We start from the raw sequence: 13,965 nt of genomic DNA, 5'->3' as shown, positions 1-13,965 counted from the left end.
ATCCTCTCCTCCCTCTCTGCAATCGCCAGCTGCCAACCCGCAGGCAGGAGAAGAGAAGAGGGCTCGGCTTTTGCCACTTCACTAGAGGATCAGATGCTCCTGCTGGGAAATGGGCTCGGGTATGTTCACAGCAACAAGCGGCCAGCACGGCCGCCTGAGGCACCGCTGTCTGGGACCAAGGAACAAAAAAGAGATGCCTATTATGGACGAAAGGTAGCTGAAGGAGGAGGCAGCCCAGACACCTCAGGGAAGGAGCTTGAGCACGTTTGACCCATGAGGATGGGTCTCAGCATTTCCCACGTGCGCCGGCAGCGCTCTCCACAGAGTCCAGGTCCCCCCAGGCGAGTGCCCGGCCTCCTCCAGGTCCCGAGTGATGCTCCGGTACCCTCCTGCAGAGAGACGGGCACAGAGGTGCCGCGGGCAAGGCCGGCCCCGGTTCTTCACGAGCCACAAAAGAAAAAGGGCAGAATGAGATGGCAAAGCCCGAGTGTCGGCGCTCTGAGGCGGCGGCGGCGCGATGTGTCAAATGATACAAGTTGCTGCGGGGTTTTTTCCGCCTTAAAAAAAACCAGGGAAACCAATCGAATGGACTGAACCAAAACTTCCCCTTCAGAGTCCGTTCGTATCTATTGCTGTCACGGATGCCGGGGTGGAGGACCGGGAGGTGGTCGCTGATGTCTTCTCGAGGGCCGGGCTGGGCACGCCGTCCAGGCTCTTGGCGGCGGCTGCCGATCGGCCCGCGGGCAGAGCCAGCGGCTTGCTCTGGCCGTGCAGGCCTTGGCCGCAGATTCGGTGGTGCCTCTCCCAGTCCTTGTGCTGGCAGAAGGAGCCGCAGTACCGGGCGATGTTGCAGCCGCTGCACGTCTCGCTGGCTTTGCGGCCACAGTTCCAGCAGCTCTGCAAGACCAAAGATGCCACACTTTAAAATGGGTTTAGTTTCCAAGAGCTGCAGGATGGTGCTGGCTCAACAGCTCTGGAGGGGACTGTTCATCCTCCTCTGGCCTAGATTTGGCAATATTAAAATGAGCAATCCATTAATTCCTGCTATTTCACAGCCCTTTGCCAAGGGTACTAACCCCTACTCCTCTGCTCTGCCCAAAACCGCCTGCCAGACTGCACCGATCACATCCTCTCCCCTAGATCCACCCAAATGCATAGAGGAAACAGCAGGCAAGGACTAAAAAACACGCTGCAGATGCTGCTATTCGGTCTTTTTATTTCCTGTTTTAAGCAGCTCTATTTTGGTATCGCTCGCAGCCAAGTGCTCTCTGCAGGGATTACAGCGTGCTGCACAGGCACCATTTGCTTTGCACCCTGCCTAGCTGCACAAGAGGTCGGAGCAGGCTAATTTGGAAAAGAAAAAGCTCATTTGAAAGCCTCTGAGCCAGGTGGAAGCACTGCCAGAGCCCGAGCTTCAATCTGGAAGCGAAGCAAAGCCCCTCTGGCCGCTGGGCGAGGCGTCAGCTGGTGGGCTTACGGCGTGCCACCGCTTCCTTATGAGCGGGGGCAAGGGGCCAGCGCCGGGAGCTGCGGCTGCAGCTGCTCCGAGGAGGGAGCCGGAGGATTAGCTCTCCTGCAGCTGGACTCGCGCGTTAGCAGTCGCGTACCGGGGAGGGCAAGTTCAGCTGCGGAAAAGCAGCCTCCGCCAGAGCCTGCCTCTAGTCCTGCCCTACAGGGCACCTTTCGCCGGCCACCGCTTCTGCGAGCGCAAGCAAAAAGCTGTTGAAGCAGGAAAGCGGGGTGGTGGGAGATGCTGACCCGTATCGGACAGCCCTGTTGAGGGGAAAGGCAGCGAGATTCCCTGCTCCTGGGCTCTGCGCTGGAGCCACCAGCTCCCAGCCATGATTTATGGGCCAGGAGCGAAGCGCCAAAGCGAGCTGGTCGGCAGCGAGCTGCTCCAGAGCCAGCGCGTCCCCAAGGCTCCTCGGTCTCCCAAGAGAAGCAGGACTTGCAACCAAAAAAAGAAACCCCACAGGAGCCTGCAGTAACTCTTGGAAAACTGGGTCACTGCTTTACAGCTGTTTACGCTTCAAGTGGTGTTTTTAAACCGTATTTCAGAAGTTACACGGTGTGCCAGAATACGTGACGTGTTTTCTTTAGAGAAAGAGCTCTGGGTGCTGGGGAGATGGGGCTGGCGCTGGTGGGGGGGTGCTCGGCCGCTCCCGAGGTCCCACACTGCTCCCTGGGACAGCCGGAGGAGGAGGAGGAGGACACTCCTCTGGTATTCCCCTATGGAGAAATCATTACTTGTCTCATTTCTTCCATGGCTTCCTGAGCAGTTCCACCCACTCCCATCATGTGTTTACTGGCTGGTGCATTTGTCCTTCAGTGATTTAATCAGGAAATAGTATAGACATACTTCTCTGTAGTACCACCTAATATTTACACGGTCCGGGCCATGCACAGGGACCCTGGCACCAGACCCTCCCGAGCCCCGGTCAGCAAGGTGGACAGAAACCCCCCAGGAGGATGGAAACGCGACTTTGCTGCCTGCACGGTCCCAGCGGACACCAACTCCACATTCCCATCAGATTTTTGCTCGGCAGACACAAAGCCTCTGCTCTTGCATTCACACAGAGAAATTAAAACAAGAAGCAAATCCTACACGGATGGGACGTGGCGGTGCAGGAATTAGCCATGCAATTCTCCTTTCCCAGTCCAGCCGAGATCTCCAAAGCTTAACAAAGTGAGCTTCCAGTTAAGCACCAGTGAAGGTAACGAATGATTGAGGAGTAGAAAGAAATTCTCAGACACCCATTCAAGCAGGCGTTGCTGGCTCTGACAAACTGAGAGTCATCCCTGCTTTTCCAACGTGCCAACGTCTCACTAGGCGTTACGAGGCTTTCCGTAACGCAGGGACAGCCACCCCGCACAGGCGCTTCCCACCCAGCCCCGAATGTATGGGAGCAGCGTAGCAAGAGATGTGCGGAGCCTGTTTCTGGAGATGAGGTGACCACAGGGCTACCTGTGCCCGTGTTTCGGGAACCAGTGAAACAACAACATCTGAGGCAATATAGATGCACCACGCTGGTCTGCACCGACCCAGGGTGTGGTATCAGGTACGTGTAACTTCACCTGCAGCCTAGTTTCTACCCTGCATTATTTTAAAGCCCACAAACAGCAATTCCTTTTCTGCACAGATCAAGCACCCTTCAAGAGCAGATTTCTGAGCTAAAAGGAGAGCTGCATCCACCGGCATCCCTTTCCCTTTGCTTCCATACCTCCCTCAATCCCAAAAGATCCCTGGTCTTTAGACTGGGTCCAGCTCACGGTGCACAGCAGTGCCTTCACGTGGCTGTTGTGCACATGTGGGTGCCGCAGGCACTGTTTAGGCTGATTCCCTGCCAGCAAAATCAAAAGCAAAGTTTTTTTACTGGTATCAGTGCATCCCTTTAGTTATTGATTGGAGAGAGACTTCTAAAAGGGAAAGGGATGCCAGGCAGGACCTGGAGACTTTGTGAGTCTTTGAAAGTCCCTTCCTAGGATGTCCCCTGGCACCTTACCTCCGTAGACTCCTCCTGCTCATTTATCACTAAGAAAGCATCCTCGGTGGCCTGGCGCTTAGCATCCGCGATGGTCTGCTCCATCCGAGCCCTCTCAGAGGCTATCATCTCAAACGCCTTCTGCTCGGCCTCCGCCACCGCTTTCTGCACCTCCGACATGGCCTGGCGCTTCACCTCGTTCACGGCTTCTTCTGGAAGAAAAGAGCAGCTTCACCCACCCGCCCGAGGAGCGAGGTGAGCCTCTGAGAGACGTTGAGATGCAGCGGTGTGGTGCCTGCGGGCCACAGTCAGCACCAGCATCTCGACCCCTCCTGGGAGCAGCGAGGCCAGGCTCAGCCCCTCGGGATCCCCACTGGCATCGTACAGAAGGAGCAGAGCCCTCTGGAAAACCCCGTCTGGGGGCGTTGGTAGCCAGATGCGCACATCCTGGGGCGTTCCTGCAGCTGGGCTTCTCCTGTTTCCGCAGAGCAAATCTGCAGCATCTGTGTTTACCTCAACCGAGCCGGCAGAATCCCTCGCCGATGTTACTAGCAAACACTTACCAGCTTTTTTCCATATTTCTTCAGTGACGTAGCCTGTTCCCGACCTGCTGCTGAACTCCCGCAACGAATCTGTTGGAACAAAGGACACGGGATGGTTGGCAAAGCGTCTCACCCAACCGCTGCTTAAGTGCCCAGCGGTACCTCGGTATATCGTGGGGCAGGGTAGAATTAACCAGCTAAAACTCAAAGCAGAGGATTCCTACAGTTAAAGCCATTCATCAAGCACTCAGATGATAAATGACAACATTTAATTAGTGCCTTGCATAATTTATGACACCGTATAACCCATTTCCATCTCCTGGTACTCTGTAACAACAGGCAATGCTTGTAAGTATATGCCAAACATCTGCACTGTCCAGCGACTTTGAGCATCAGCCTACACGACCAGCAGTTTACCTGTAGACACGGTACTTTCCACTCCCAGGGGCCATTCAACGGCTTGAACTGACGGACAAACCGCCAGGAAGACTTGTTATGGCGAGAGGTGTATACATTCCCCAGCACCCATAAGCCTGCAAAGAGCCTACGTGACAGATGGGGACGGTCGCACGAGGACCTAAACACCGACGGCAGTCACACGGGGAAGCTTTTCAGAAGCTTTGTCCTGTGTTCTATCTGCATCCCTTTTTTTAAAGCTTCAGAGTCACTTTCTGAAGGGTCAAAAGAAAAAACTGATTCATGCCAAAGGCTGGTGGGAGAACCGACGCGCTCCAGGAAGGCGGTGAGGTTATTTAAGCCTGCGGCACACCTGGGGATGCTTCTTGATGTTTAACCGCACCTTCTCACAACAGCAACGGAGCTTGAAAATTAGCCCTAGGTCCCACGAGGGGAGAAAGCACCAACAAGGTTCCCAATTTATAAAAAAAAAAGTAAATTTATAACACTTTTAACATGGGGCTGTAAGGATATTAGTCATGATATACTTAAATACAGAAGAGCTAAAAGCTGGCTGTGCTCATCAGGTCTTCACACATGCCCAGCCATGCCGCAGGCTGGCCGCACACTGCTCTGCAGTTACGGCTGGAGCCGCCGGCGCTTGGTTTCCAAGAAACTTGGATTAATATAATCTATTTTAGTTCCTTCTGCTCGTGTACTTGTTATTGTTTTCCCAGAAAATGCTTGTTCTTGCTGTCTGGGAACTATCAAAACTTGTTCAATTGCAGCTAATTCTAGGCTGGGCTCTGATTTGGTTGGTTCTTTTTCACACGCAGGAGGGTTTATTCTTTATTTTGTATACGAACAAGTTGAATATATATAAAATTTAGATTTTTTGTTTGATGCTTGTTCTTATTGTTAGGAAACATCAATTATTTATTAGCGAATGACCAGGATTTTTCTTTCAGCATTTGGTTTGCAGCATATTTGTTTGGATGGAAATTAGAATTACATCCAAATGCATAAAATCGGCACTTTAGGCTTGTTTTTTGTATATCTCCCCTGCATACTGGAGGGGAGAATTAGTCAGCTTTAATAGAGTTAAGTTGACTCATAATACAAAAATAGAATTAATAACTCAGGTAGTAGCTCCTACACTTACAGCAGTCCTTGGTATTTTTAGAATTAGTAGACCTTGACATTTAAAATCCTTTAGGCAAGAGAGACCAGAAGGGGAAGCGGGGCGGAACCAACCACCGCTCCTGCCTTTTCACCCTCTGGTGTCTCAGCTTTGAATGAACTCGGCTCGCTTTGGCCAGCCAGTACGGCTCAGTGACAAGGAAGATGCTCTTCTGGCACCAGCAGAAGGTGCTGCTGCTGCCCAAAGGTGCCTTCAGACGTCAGCAAACGCCGCTTGCAGCAGCTCACCTAGGAGCTTCCACGTGTCCAATGGCTTTTCTCTCTTCAAAGCTTTGAGAATCGTGACGCATTGCTTAAATATTTAATTTATACTATAATATGAATATATTATCATCACTTGATGCCTAATACAGCTTTATCATAATTAGACACATACTTAAAAAGGTCCTGGCACAGCATGCCCACCCCTCGCTTACCGCTGCCGATGGAGTCGGAGCTGCCGGGGCTGTGCTGCCTGGAGATGAGCTCGCTGCCCGCCTTCCGCGGCTCGGCTGTCTCACTGCACCGTCTCTTCCAGTAGTTGAGCTCTTCCCGATCGGCCTCCTGACAGCGCCGCAGCACGGCCATCGAGCGCCGGGTTTTCTCCACCATCTCCATGATGCAGTTCAGTGCCTGCAGGGAGGAACGCGTTTTCAGTCTTGCTGCCCGCTCATGAGGTCATCTCCTGAATTTCTCGTCGGAGGTACCACAGGGACCATCTCAAGAAGATGAAACACGAGGTCATTTCTCAGGAACAGGCTCTGAGCGCAGTATTTTGGATGATGCAGCATTCAACCAGGCAGGTAAGACTGGGTCCCGCACCCACCCGTGCAGCAGCGATGTGGAGCAGCACCAGCTGGGAAGGAGGTGATCACACCTGCGCCATGGGGCTTTGGTCACCGCAGGAGGTTTAGGGCCATCCTTCTGAAGGTGGAGCTGAAAAAACCTCACTTTCCTATGGGAATAGGGTGTCCATGCAAGGGACACAGCCACATCCATAGCCACATCCCAACTCACAAATACTCAGCTATGGGGCCTCTTTCATGGCCTATTCCACCCATGCCCCCCTGCCCCCAAACATCAGCTTTAGAGTGTAAGCAAGCATTTGTGATCAAAGTTGAATTTCAGTCCCATCTCTCTGCGGGAAACACTCCAGTGAAGTGCTTGGATGAGCAGTCTTGCCCAGAGGGGAAAAACAGACTGCAGAAAGTCGGTCAGAAGTACCAAGTCTTGCTGTTGGTACCTAGGTGAGACCCACAAAAGGCTGGCAGCCCAGGAAAAAAAGTCTTTAAAAAATAATGATGGGTTTACTTATTCTGTAAACTCCACATCCTTGCTGCATGTAGCACATCTGCACGCTTGTCGGCACAGTGCTGGCCTGGGCTGCTGCAGAAAAGACCTGCGTGGGGACAAGGTTGGGTTTGGTTGCTCAGGGCAGCACATGGCTGTGCTCTGCAGGAGAAGCTCCCCAGCTCCAGACACTTCATCCAGAGTGATTTTGGCTTCTGCTGACCATGGGCAGCGAAAATCTGCCAGGAAAGTGCTACTGCTCCTATCTGCCCTCCCTGCCATCCACCTTCTTGTGGTGGCTTGTTCCCCAAGCCGCTAGGAAAGCCTGGATATGGTATTAACAACAAGAAAATAACAACTTGGAGCCGGTGGAGCACCGGGTTGCTGCATCCCACAGAGCTTCCCACACCTCCTGCCATTCCTTACATGATCGAGATGCTTCCACTCGTCAGCCCACTCTCTCTCCGTTAAGCGGTGGTCCACCAGCTCGTCCTGGTATCCTCCATTCAAACCTGCAACAGACCACAGCCAGAAGAGTGACTGGATGGAGCGAGTGCTTTCAGTGCTGGACAGGCAAGGCGGCCCTGAAGCAGTAACGAAGAGCTGTATTTCCAGCTACATATAGCCGGGATTTTAACACACATCTCAAGGAGGTGGCTCTGCAGGGGCAGTTCCAGGCTGGTCCTTTTATCCTTGTCTGTGTCACCGTCTTGGAAGTGCTACAATCCACTCAGGGGTCTGGATCTGACCCGCCTGGGGAGCTGGCTCCCTTGTTATAAACACGCAGGAGCTCAGAGCCTGCGATTCAGGCTGCCCTGCTGGAAACACAGCGTGCAGCATCCCACACACCCCTGGAGAGAAACGGGGCGGGGGGTCAGGCTCTGCTCTCCTGCTTTCCTCACCTTGGAAAACTTAATTTCTATTTCCCTGCCCTCCATTCTTGCCTGCTGGGTTGGCTATACTCAACTCACACAGTCCTTCCTCCTCATCCTCGGTGGCTCCAGCCTTTACATGTATATAGGGAAATACAAACCCTGAATCTTCCCATTTTTAACCTCCCACAGTCCATTGTTTTCTCTGAAGTCCCTGCAAAACCTCTGCTGAGGACGTGCCCAGCATTCCACAGCTTTGGGTGCCAGCGGCCAAGCAGGGACCAAAGCCAAAACTCAGCTGCTGGACCTCAAAGCTCCTACAACTAAAAGCCCTCCAGCCTTTCTCACCAAGACCGCCGTGCCTGTCCCGAATCTCCCTGTGCTCCAACATCTTGCTGGGGTCCCTGTAGAGGTGAGAGGTCGCGATATCTTCCAAGGTGTAGTGCTGGAGGGGCGGTGGGGTGGGGTGGAACTGCCCACCGGGGTTCATCAGGGGGATGGTCAGGGCAGGGCTGTGCCGGGGCGCGGGGCTGATGGTGCACACCCTCTTGGCCGGAGGCTCCGTCGGCAGCGGCTCCCTCTCAAAGCTGCTGTCTTCCCTTCTGCAACCACACCGGCAGAGAGGTGTTCGTTAGCGCTGCATAAACGTACTCGGAAAGGGAAAGACGCAGATCCCGACTCAGCAGAGTCTGGGCAGCAATGATTTTACGGGGGGGTAAAGGCAGGGAGCTAAACAAACATGCTCAACTTGTGAACAAATCCACAAAATGACCCTGTCAAAGAAAAAGTTAAAGATGCCCAAGTGTTGTGATTCATCTTTCTGAGCATGACCAAATTAAAATTTCACAGTTTTTATAAATTTGAGGCGTGCTCCACATAATTACATAACAACTTTTAACTTGGAATAAAAAGTGGTGAAAATGAACTGCATTGTTCCCAGCCCTGACAGTGCCTCCGCTCGCTGCCCGGGGAGGCGGAAAATGGCTCCGCTCTCCAGCTCAGGCTTTTCAGTGCTTCCCCAACAAGTCCCTCTGAGACAGAACCTGCCTGAAAGAGGATCCCAACCTGAATTCGCAGTGCAGAAGGAGCAATCATCAGTGTCTTATTAACAGCCAGAATAGGTGCTGGGAGTGATAAGATCCTATGGTTTAGCCCTGGATGCTGCTTGAAGCTTTGACAGCAGCAAAGTTGAATCAAAAGTCACGATTTCAAGAACTTGGCAGAGCAACGAAAGCTGTTTTTACCTGTCCGGACTGTGCCTCTTCCCATTCCCGTTCACCTCGATCAGCAGCTCGGAGGAGTCAGCGGGGGACGTGGTGTTTGTGTTCAGCAGGATGTGCTCGTGCTGCGCCAGGTACTGGGAGGGCGTCTGCTTGGCAGCCCGGGCGCAGTGCAGCAGCTCTCTCTGCAGCAGCGGGAGGTTGGCCTGGAACACACGCGTGGGTCTGGTTTACCCAGGCTGCGGGCAGGCGACCCCAGCCGCTCGCAGAAGGATTGCTCCGTGCACGTAATACCTCAGAGCATTAACACCTAAAGCCTGTGGCCCCCGCTCAGCATCCTCCAGCCCCTGGTACCTGCACTGTCAGATTTACCTGTATTTTCTCAAGAGCTGAGGATGGCCTGAAGTCAATGCACTCAAAAACCAAGCGCCACAGGAAGCGCTCTGTGCTTCCAGCATCTAACCACCCCAGACATGCTCCGTATGCCAACACTTCAAATATTCTAGATCTGAACATTTGCAAATAAGATTATAGGATCAGAAGCGGCCAAATGGGGCTTGGTTTGTCTCCTTTATCCCTCACATACAAGCAGACATATGTGGCGCTCGTTATAACGTTAGCTTTCCACAAGCCAGTCCCACATGGCCACCGCCATGGTCTGTGCAGTCTGTCTTGGACTTTAACAGAATTGCTGCGGTGCTTGAAGCGAGAGCTCTCCCAGCAACGACATGCTGCCAAGCGGCACAGACCGGCACACGGAGCGTCGGCAAGCCCCACCAGCTCCCTGTCACCTTCAGAAAGGGGATCACAAACGGCCGGAGGGGGAAGTTTGTCGCCTCTTGCAGCTTGCAGTGAAATTCCTCGATTGTCACCGTTGAGTTCTGAGAAAAGAAATTAAGAAACGAAATGACAATTTGTTCTTATTTTCAGACACGTGGGAAACTGCTCCAAATGAACAGAACTGGAAGGGAGACTGCATCTGCCGCTGCAGGACTGACAACGTTTACATCAGATCCTGCCTAATGCAGCCAAAAAGACTCAGGCCAACAGAGCAGAAATGCCGTGCTAGGCGAGGGGCAAACGCCACACGCAGCCGGGCACTGCCTGGCCCAGCACCCTCCCAGCTCTGGGGCCGGGAGGCAGAGACTGGCTCTGGGAGGCAGCAGGACCCAGCTGGCATCTCCTGCAGCCTGCCCAGGTGGCCTGGGGCAGGCTGTGGGGAGCCAGACAGCGATTCCAGCTGCTCAGAGTTGCGCACCTTCCTCTCCCCCTTCCTCCCTTTCAGCTCACCTCGTCTAACCTAGCCACCATCCACGAAGCCTCCATCAGCCTGCTGCTCACCCCACCAGCACAGTCCTCCCCTGGCCCGACCCTGCCTCCCCTGCGGCTGTTGGGGCTGGGTGCTCCCCGCGACAAGCAGCGTTTGATAACCCGTTCGTACAAAGCTCATCCCTGCAGCAACTACTGCAATCAGTGGTGAGAACAACAGGCAAGGAACCCAGACAGCTTATAATTTCCTTTCCAAAAGGGTAAGCTAAGGTATTACCCTACACCCATGGAAATATATCTGCCTTCCTTCAGCAGCAGCAGCATTTTGCATCCAGTGCTCAAGCCCTGGGAAAGCCCCCGAGGCCACGCACAGACTCACGTTCGCTCTGCCCACACCAACTGTGGAAGCAGACATACTCCAGGTTGCTGCAGTCTAGCTACCTTCGCTGCCTGGAGAGCCTCAAAAGAAATGTGCCAAAAAGCAGAGATCAGCTCAGGAGCAGCGCTGGGTGCCACCCGGGACCCCAGCTGGGCCAGTGGCACAGTGCTGTGCTTCCAGGGTCTCCGTCCAAAGTCTGGGCTTGCACAGCATTTCTACCAGTTAGGTTGTAACCCTGCAAATATCAGGTACAATCTGCAGCAAGACCTGTTCATTTCTGAAGGGTGTTTTTGTCTGTCGCTGCTGAAGGGCACGAGGGTGTACACGCACTGGTCGTACCTGCGTGCACTGCCACCGACCCCAGCTCTTGCCAACCCCAGCGTGGGAATGTAGAATAAGGGCAGAAGATGCATAAAAGTTGTTTACCAAGCCCCTTCCTGTAGCTGCACCTTCAGACTGTCACAGGCACGAATGTGACTGGAAGAATCAGTGCCTTTGGTAATGCCCATACGCAACCACACAAAGTCGCAGCAGGAGCCCAGACCTCGTATTTTGCAACAGCAGCCCTCCCACCTCTGCAGACCTTGGCAACAGTTAACTTTGCTGTGCCACTGGGCTTGTCTTAAGATATGCAGGAGCAGGCCATAAAGAGGGAAAAAACCCATTAAACACATCACTGCGCATCAATAAATGAAAACTCTGAAGTGTCATGATATCCTCTACACACTGAAGAGCAGAGAAAGACCACCAGTTTCCCGGAGCGGGTCCCGGCTAGCGACAGGACCCTGCCTTCTCCATTGCACCTGCCTGCCTTGCTGAGCAAAGCAGCGTTGAGTTTGAGCACACTGAAGTCAGGACAGCACGAACGAAGCGGTGGCTGGAACTGGCATTTCTTTGTATGGAAACAGATCAGAGGTAAAGTGCTCTGCGGTCGGGGTCAGGCAATCATAAATCTGCACGAGCAAGACAACGCTTCCCTAGTGCAAAACTACAGGGTCCTCTAAATTGGGTGAAAAGTTTCATTTCAAGAGGAAATGGAGAAGCCCAGCATAGCCCATGGCTTCCAACAAGCCTATGGCATCAGACCTGTGGCCTTTTTAGAAAAACATTGTCCAAATCCTTCCAGGTTTCCTTCAATTTAGCTGCACACAAGCTCGTACCAAAGCCACTGGACAAACAGCTTTTTGAAACCCACCAAAGACAAGAAAAAAAGCAGTCAGCAAGTTTACCAGAATGCATAAACATTAGAGAGCCTTGTTCAGTCAACAACTCTGCTTGCAAAGACGCAAACGGATAATATTGTGTAACACGGGCACGCGCTGGCTGCCGGCATCCCATCGCCAAAGCGGTCTGGCAAGAGCAAGGCGGCCCGGGCCGGTGTGCGGGGGGGCTTACCACTAATGCCAGGACAAGGGTCCGGACCTTCTCCCCGATCTCCGGCGAAATGTCGTTGCCGAACTGCTGCAGGGTAGTGAGGAAGCGCTTCAGCTTGCTGAGCTGCCGGGCACCGCATGTGGCCGGGAGCTGCTGGTTCGTCAGCGAGGAGGAGGAGGAGGAGGAAGGACCGTTGCTAAACCTCTGGGGTGGGGAGGGTGCCCCGTTCAGCGTTGGTGGGGAATGGTTTATTCCGTTGGGCACTGCAAATGGGAGACAGAAGCGATACTGAGCATCACGTGGGCATGTCCTGCTTTTAAGAGGCTCCATCTTCCAGCCAAGAGCTTGCTGCTGGTGGTTAACTGCTGCTAGCAAACAGGGCAAGAACCAGAAAAGGGGCTGCAGCCAGAGCAGGGCCCACATGCCGTTGCCAGAGGGTACCCAACGATGGAGCTGGTCACCAGCAACACGTGTGCCACCTTCCCAACCTTCCCCTGAGCTCATGGGGCTGCTCTGCAGCCCCCAGCACATGAGAAGCACGCGCCCAGCCAAGGCATCTGCAGGAGGTTTCCTTATGGGATTGCTCAGGTGTGATGTACACCACAGCCAGTGACTTCGCTGGCATTTCTCTCCTCTGCTTAGTAAGCTTCATATCCAGGGCCATCAAACACCAACAAAATTAGGGCTCGGCAGAGCAGGCATTCGCACCTGAGGCAGCCCGGGGTCAGGCTGCATAAAGCTGCCGCTGCGGCAGACCGAGCTGTGCTGTACGCGCGGACCGAGGAATTAATTGTGCTTTAGCTCAAAGTTTACCGCCCTCAGCAAGAATCACCGATCAGCATTTTCTGGCCTGTGTCAGGCAGAAAATTACACCAGACAATCAAATGATCCTTCCCAGCCCCACCGTTTACAGTAAGTCATCAGTGCTCATTACAGCCGGGGTCCCACTAGCAGATCCTACAGCTCAGGTGCCTCCACCTCACCCCGAGGAGGGGTGAGAGCATCCTGCCCTGCGGCGCCCGCCCGCCCACCGTGCCTCTCCGGGGATTTACAGGGAGTTTCGCAAACACAGTTGTTTTTTCCAACCTGGTCCCATCTGCAACTTTGCCTCCTATAAGCGGCAAGCATGTCGAAACAGTCTGAAGGGCTGGAAGTTTGGGAATTTGGCAAGGGATTAGAATAAACTGTTGACATCCCCACATTGCCGTTGTGCAATCTAGAGCCCTGTCTGAAGGGCAGCTGTGTGCTGGGGCCTCAACTCAGTAGAAACCCAGAACTGCAGAGGTGAAAAGTATATTATTGTAAATATAATTTTAGCTGATCCACTGGGTTATCTTTAAAAGCCCTGCCCAGAGTCCCTTACAGATGCCAGGGCATCTTGCAAAAAAAGATGCCAAAATTTCCGCTGCAGCTTTGTGAGGATCGTACCAAATCCCCATGACCCCAGTGAGGGTTTTTCGGAGAAGGTGGCAGGACGTACTTGAACAGTTAAACCGCCCTGGGGCATGCCAGGGTCAGAGGATGGAAAGGCTCCACGCACCTGGACCTGCCATGGTGAGCACAGGAGGGAACCCGAGAAGATTAACCAGAGTCAGTTAAGATGCAAGGGTAGATAAGGCTAAAGAGACCATCAAAGGTGGTTCCTGCTAACCAAGGGGTGACAGGCTCTTTGGGGACATAACAAAGACATGTAGATGGAAAGATGATGAAATGAGGGTGAAGACCAGGACCGAGGGGATGGAGGTGCAAAGGCAAAGCGAGCTCATGCCTTTTGTTACAGAGCAATACAACCTGAAAAACTCCCGTCCTCACCGCTTCCCCAAAGCGGCAAAGGAACAGAGGTGTCCTACAGAGACAGCAGGGTATCGTGGAGCATCAGCAAACGCAGAGCTATGTGACAGGCAAGGCTTCTGGCAATTACTCATAAAGAGCATTTATTTCACAATAAAAGCGTTATTTATA

At 53.2% G+C, this 13,965-nt stretch overlaps 1 protein-coding gene across 1 annotated transcript in view; it reads right to left on the bottom strand.

Moving 5' to 3' along the window:
- Nucleotides 1-481: 481 nt before the first annotated feature.
- CBFA2T2 (CBFA2/RUNX1 partner transcriptional co-repressor 2) overlaps nt 482-13,965 on the bottom strand; it is a gene marked incomplete at its 5' end in the record, with an annotated part of 62,425 nt that continues 48,941 nt past the window's right edge. Inside the window, 9 exons of the mRNA XM_082007372.1 lie at nt 482-897; nt 3,504-3,694; nt 4,046-4,114; nt 6,037-6,232; nt 7,316-7,401; nt 8,110-8,363; nt 9,006-9,187; nt 9,773-9,862; nt 12,025-12,266. Of these exons, the coding sequence (XP_081863498.1) occupies nt 610-897; nt 3,504-3,694; nt 4,046-4,114; nt 6,037-6,232; nt 7,316-7,401; nt 8,110-8,363; nt 9,006-9,187; nt 9,773-9,862; nt 12,025-12,266 (1,598 nt within the window). The 3' untranslated portion in view covers nt 482-609. The remainder of the gene's footprint in view (nt 898-3,503; nt 3,695-4,045; nt 4,115-6,036; nt 6,233-7,315; nt 7,402-8,109; nt 8,364-9,005; nt 9,188-9,772; nt 9,863-12,024; nt 12,267-13,965) is intronic.

Source organism: Phaethon aethereus, assembly GCF_964289735.1.
Source record: "Phaethon aethereus genome assembly, chromosome: 16".
Classification (NCBI taxonomy): domain Eukaryota; kingdom Metazoa; phylum Chordata; class Aves; order Phaethontiformes; family Phaethontidae; genus Phaethon; species Phaethon aethereus.
This window is presented reverse-complemented; position numbering and strand designations above follow the sequence as displayed.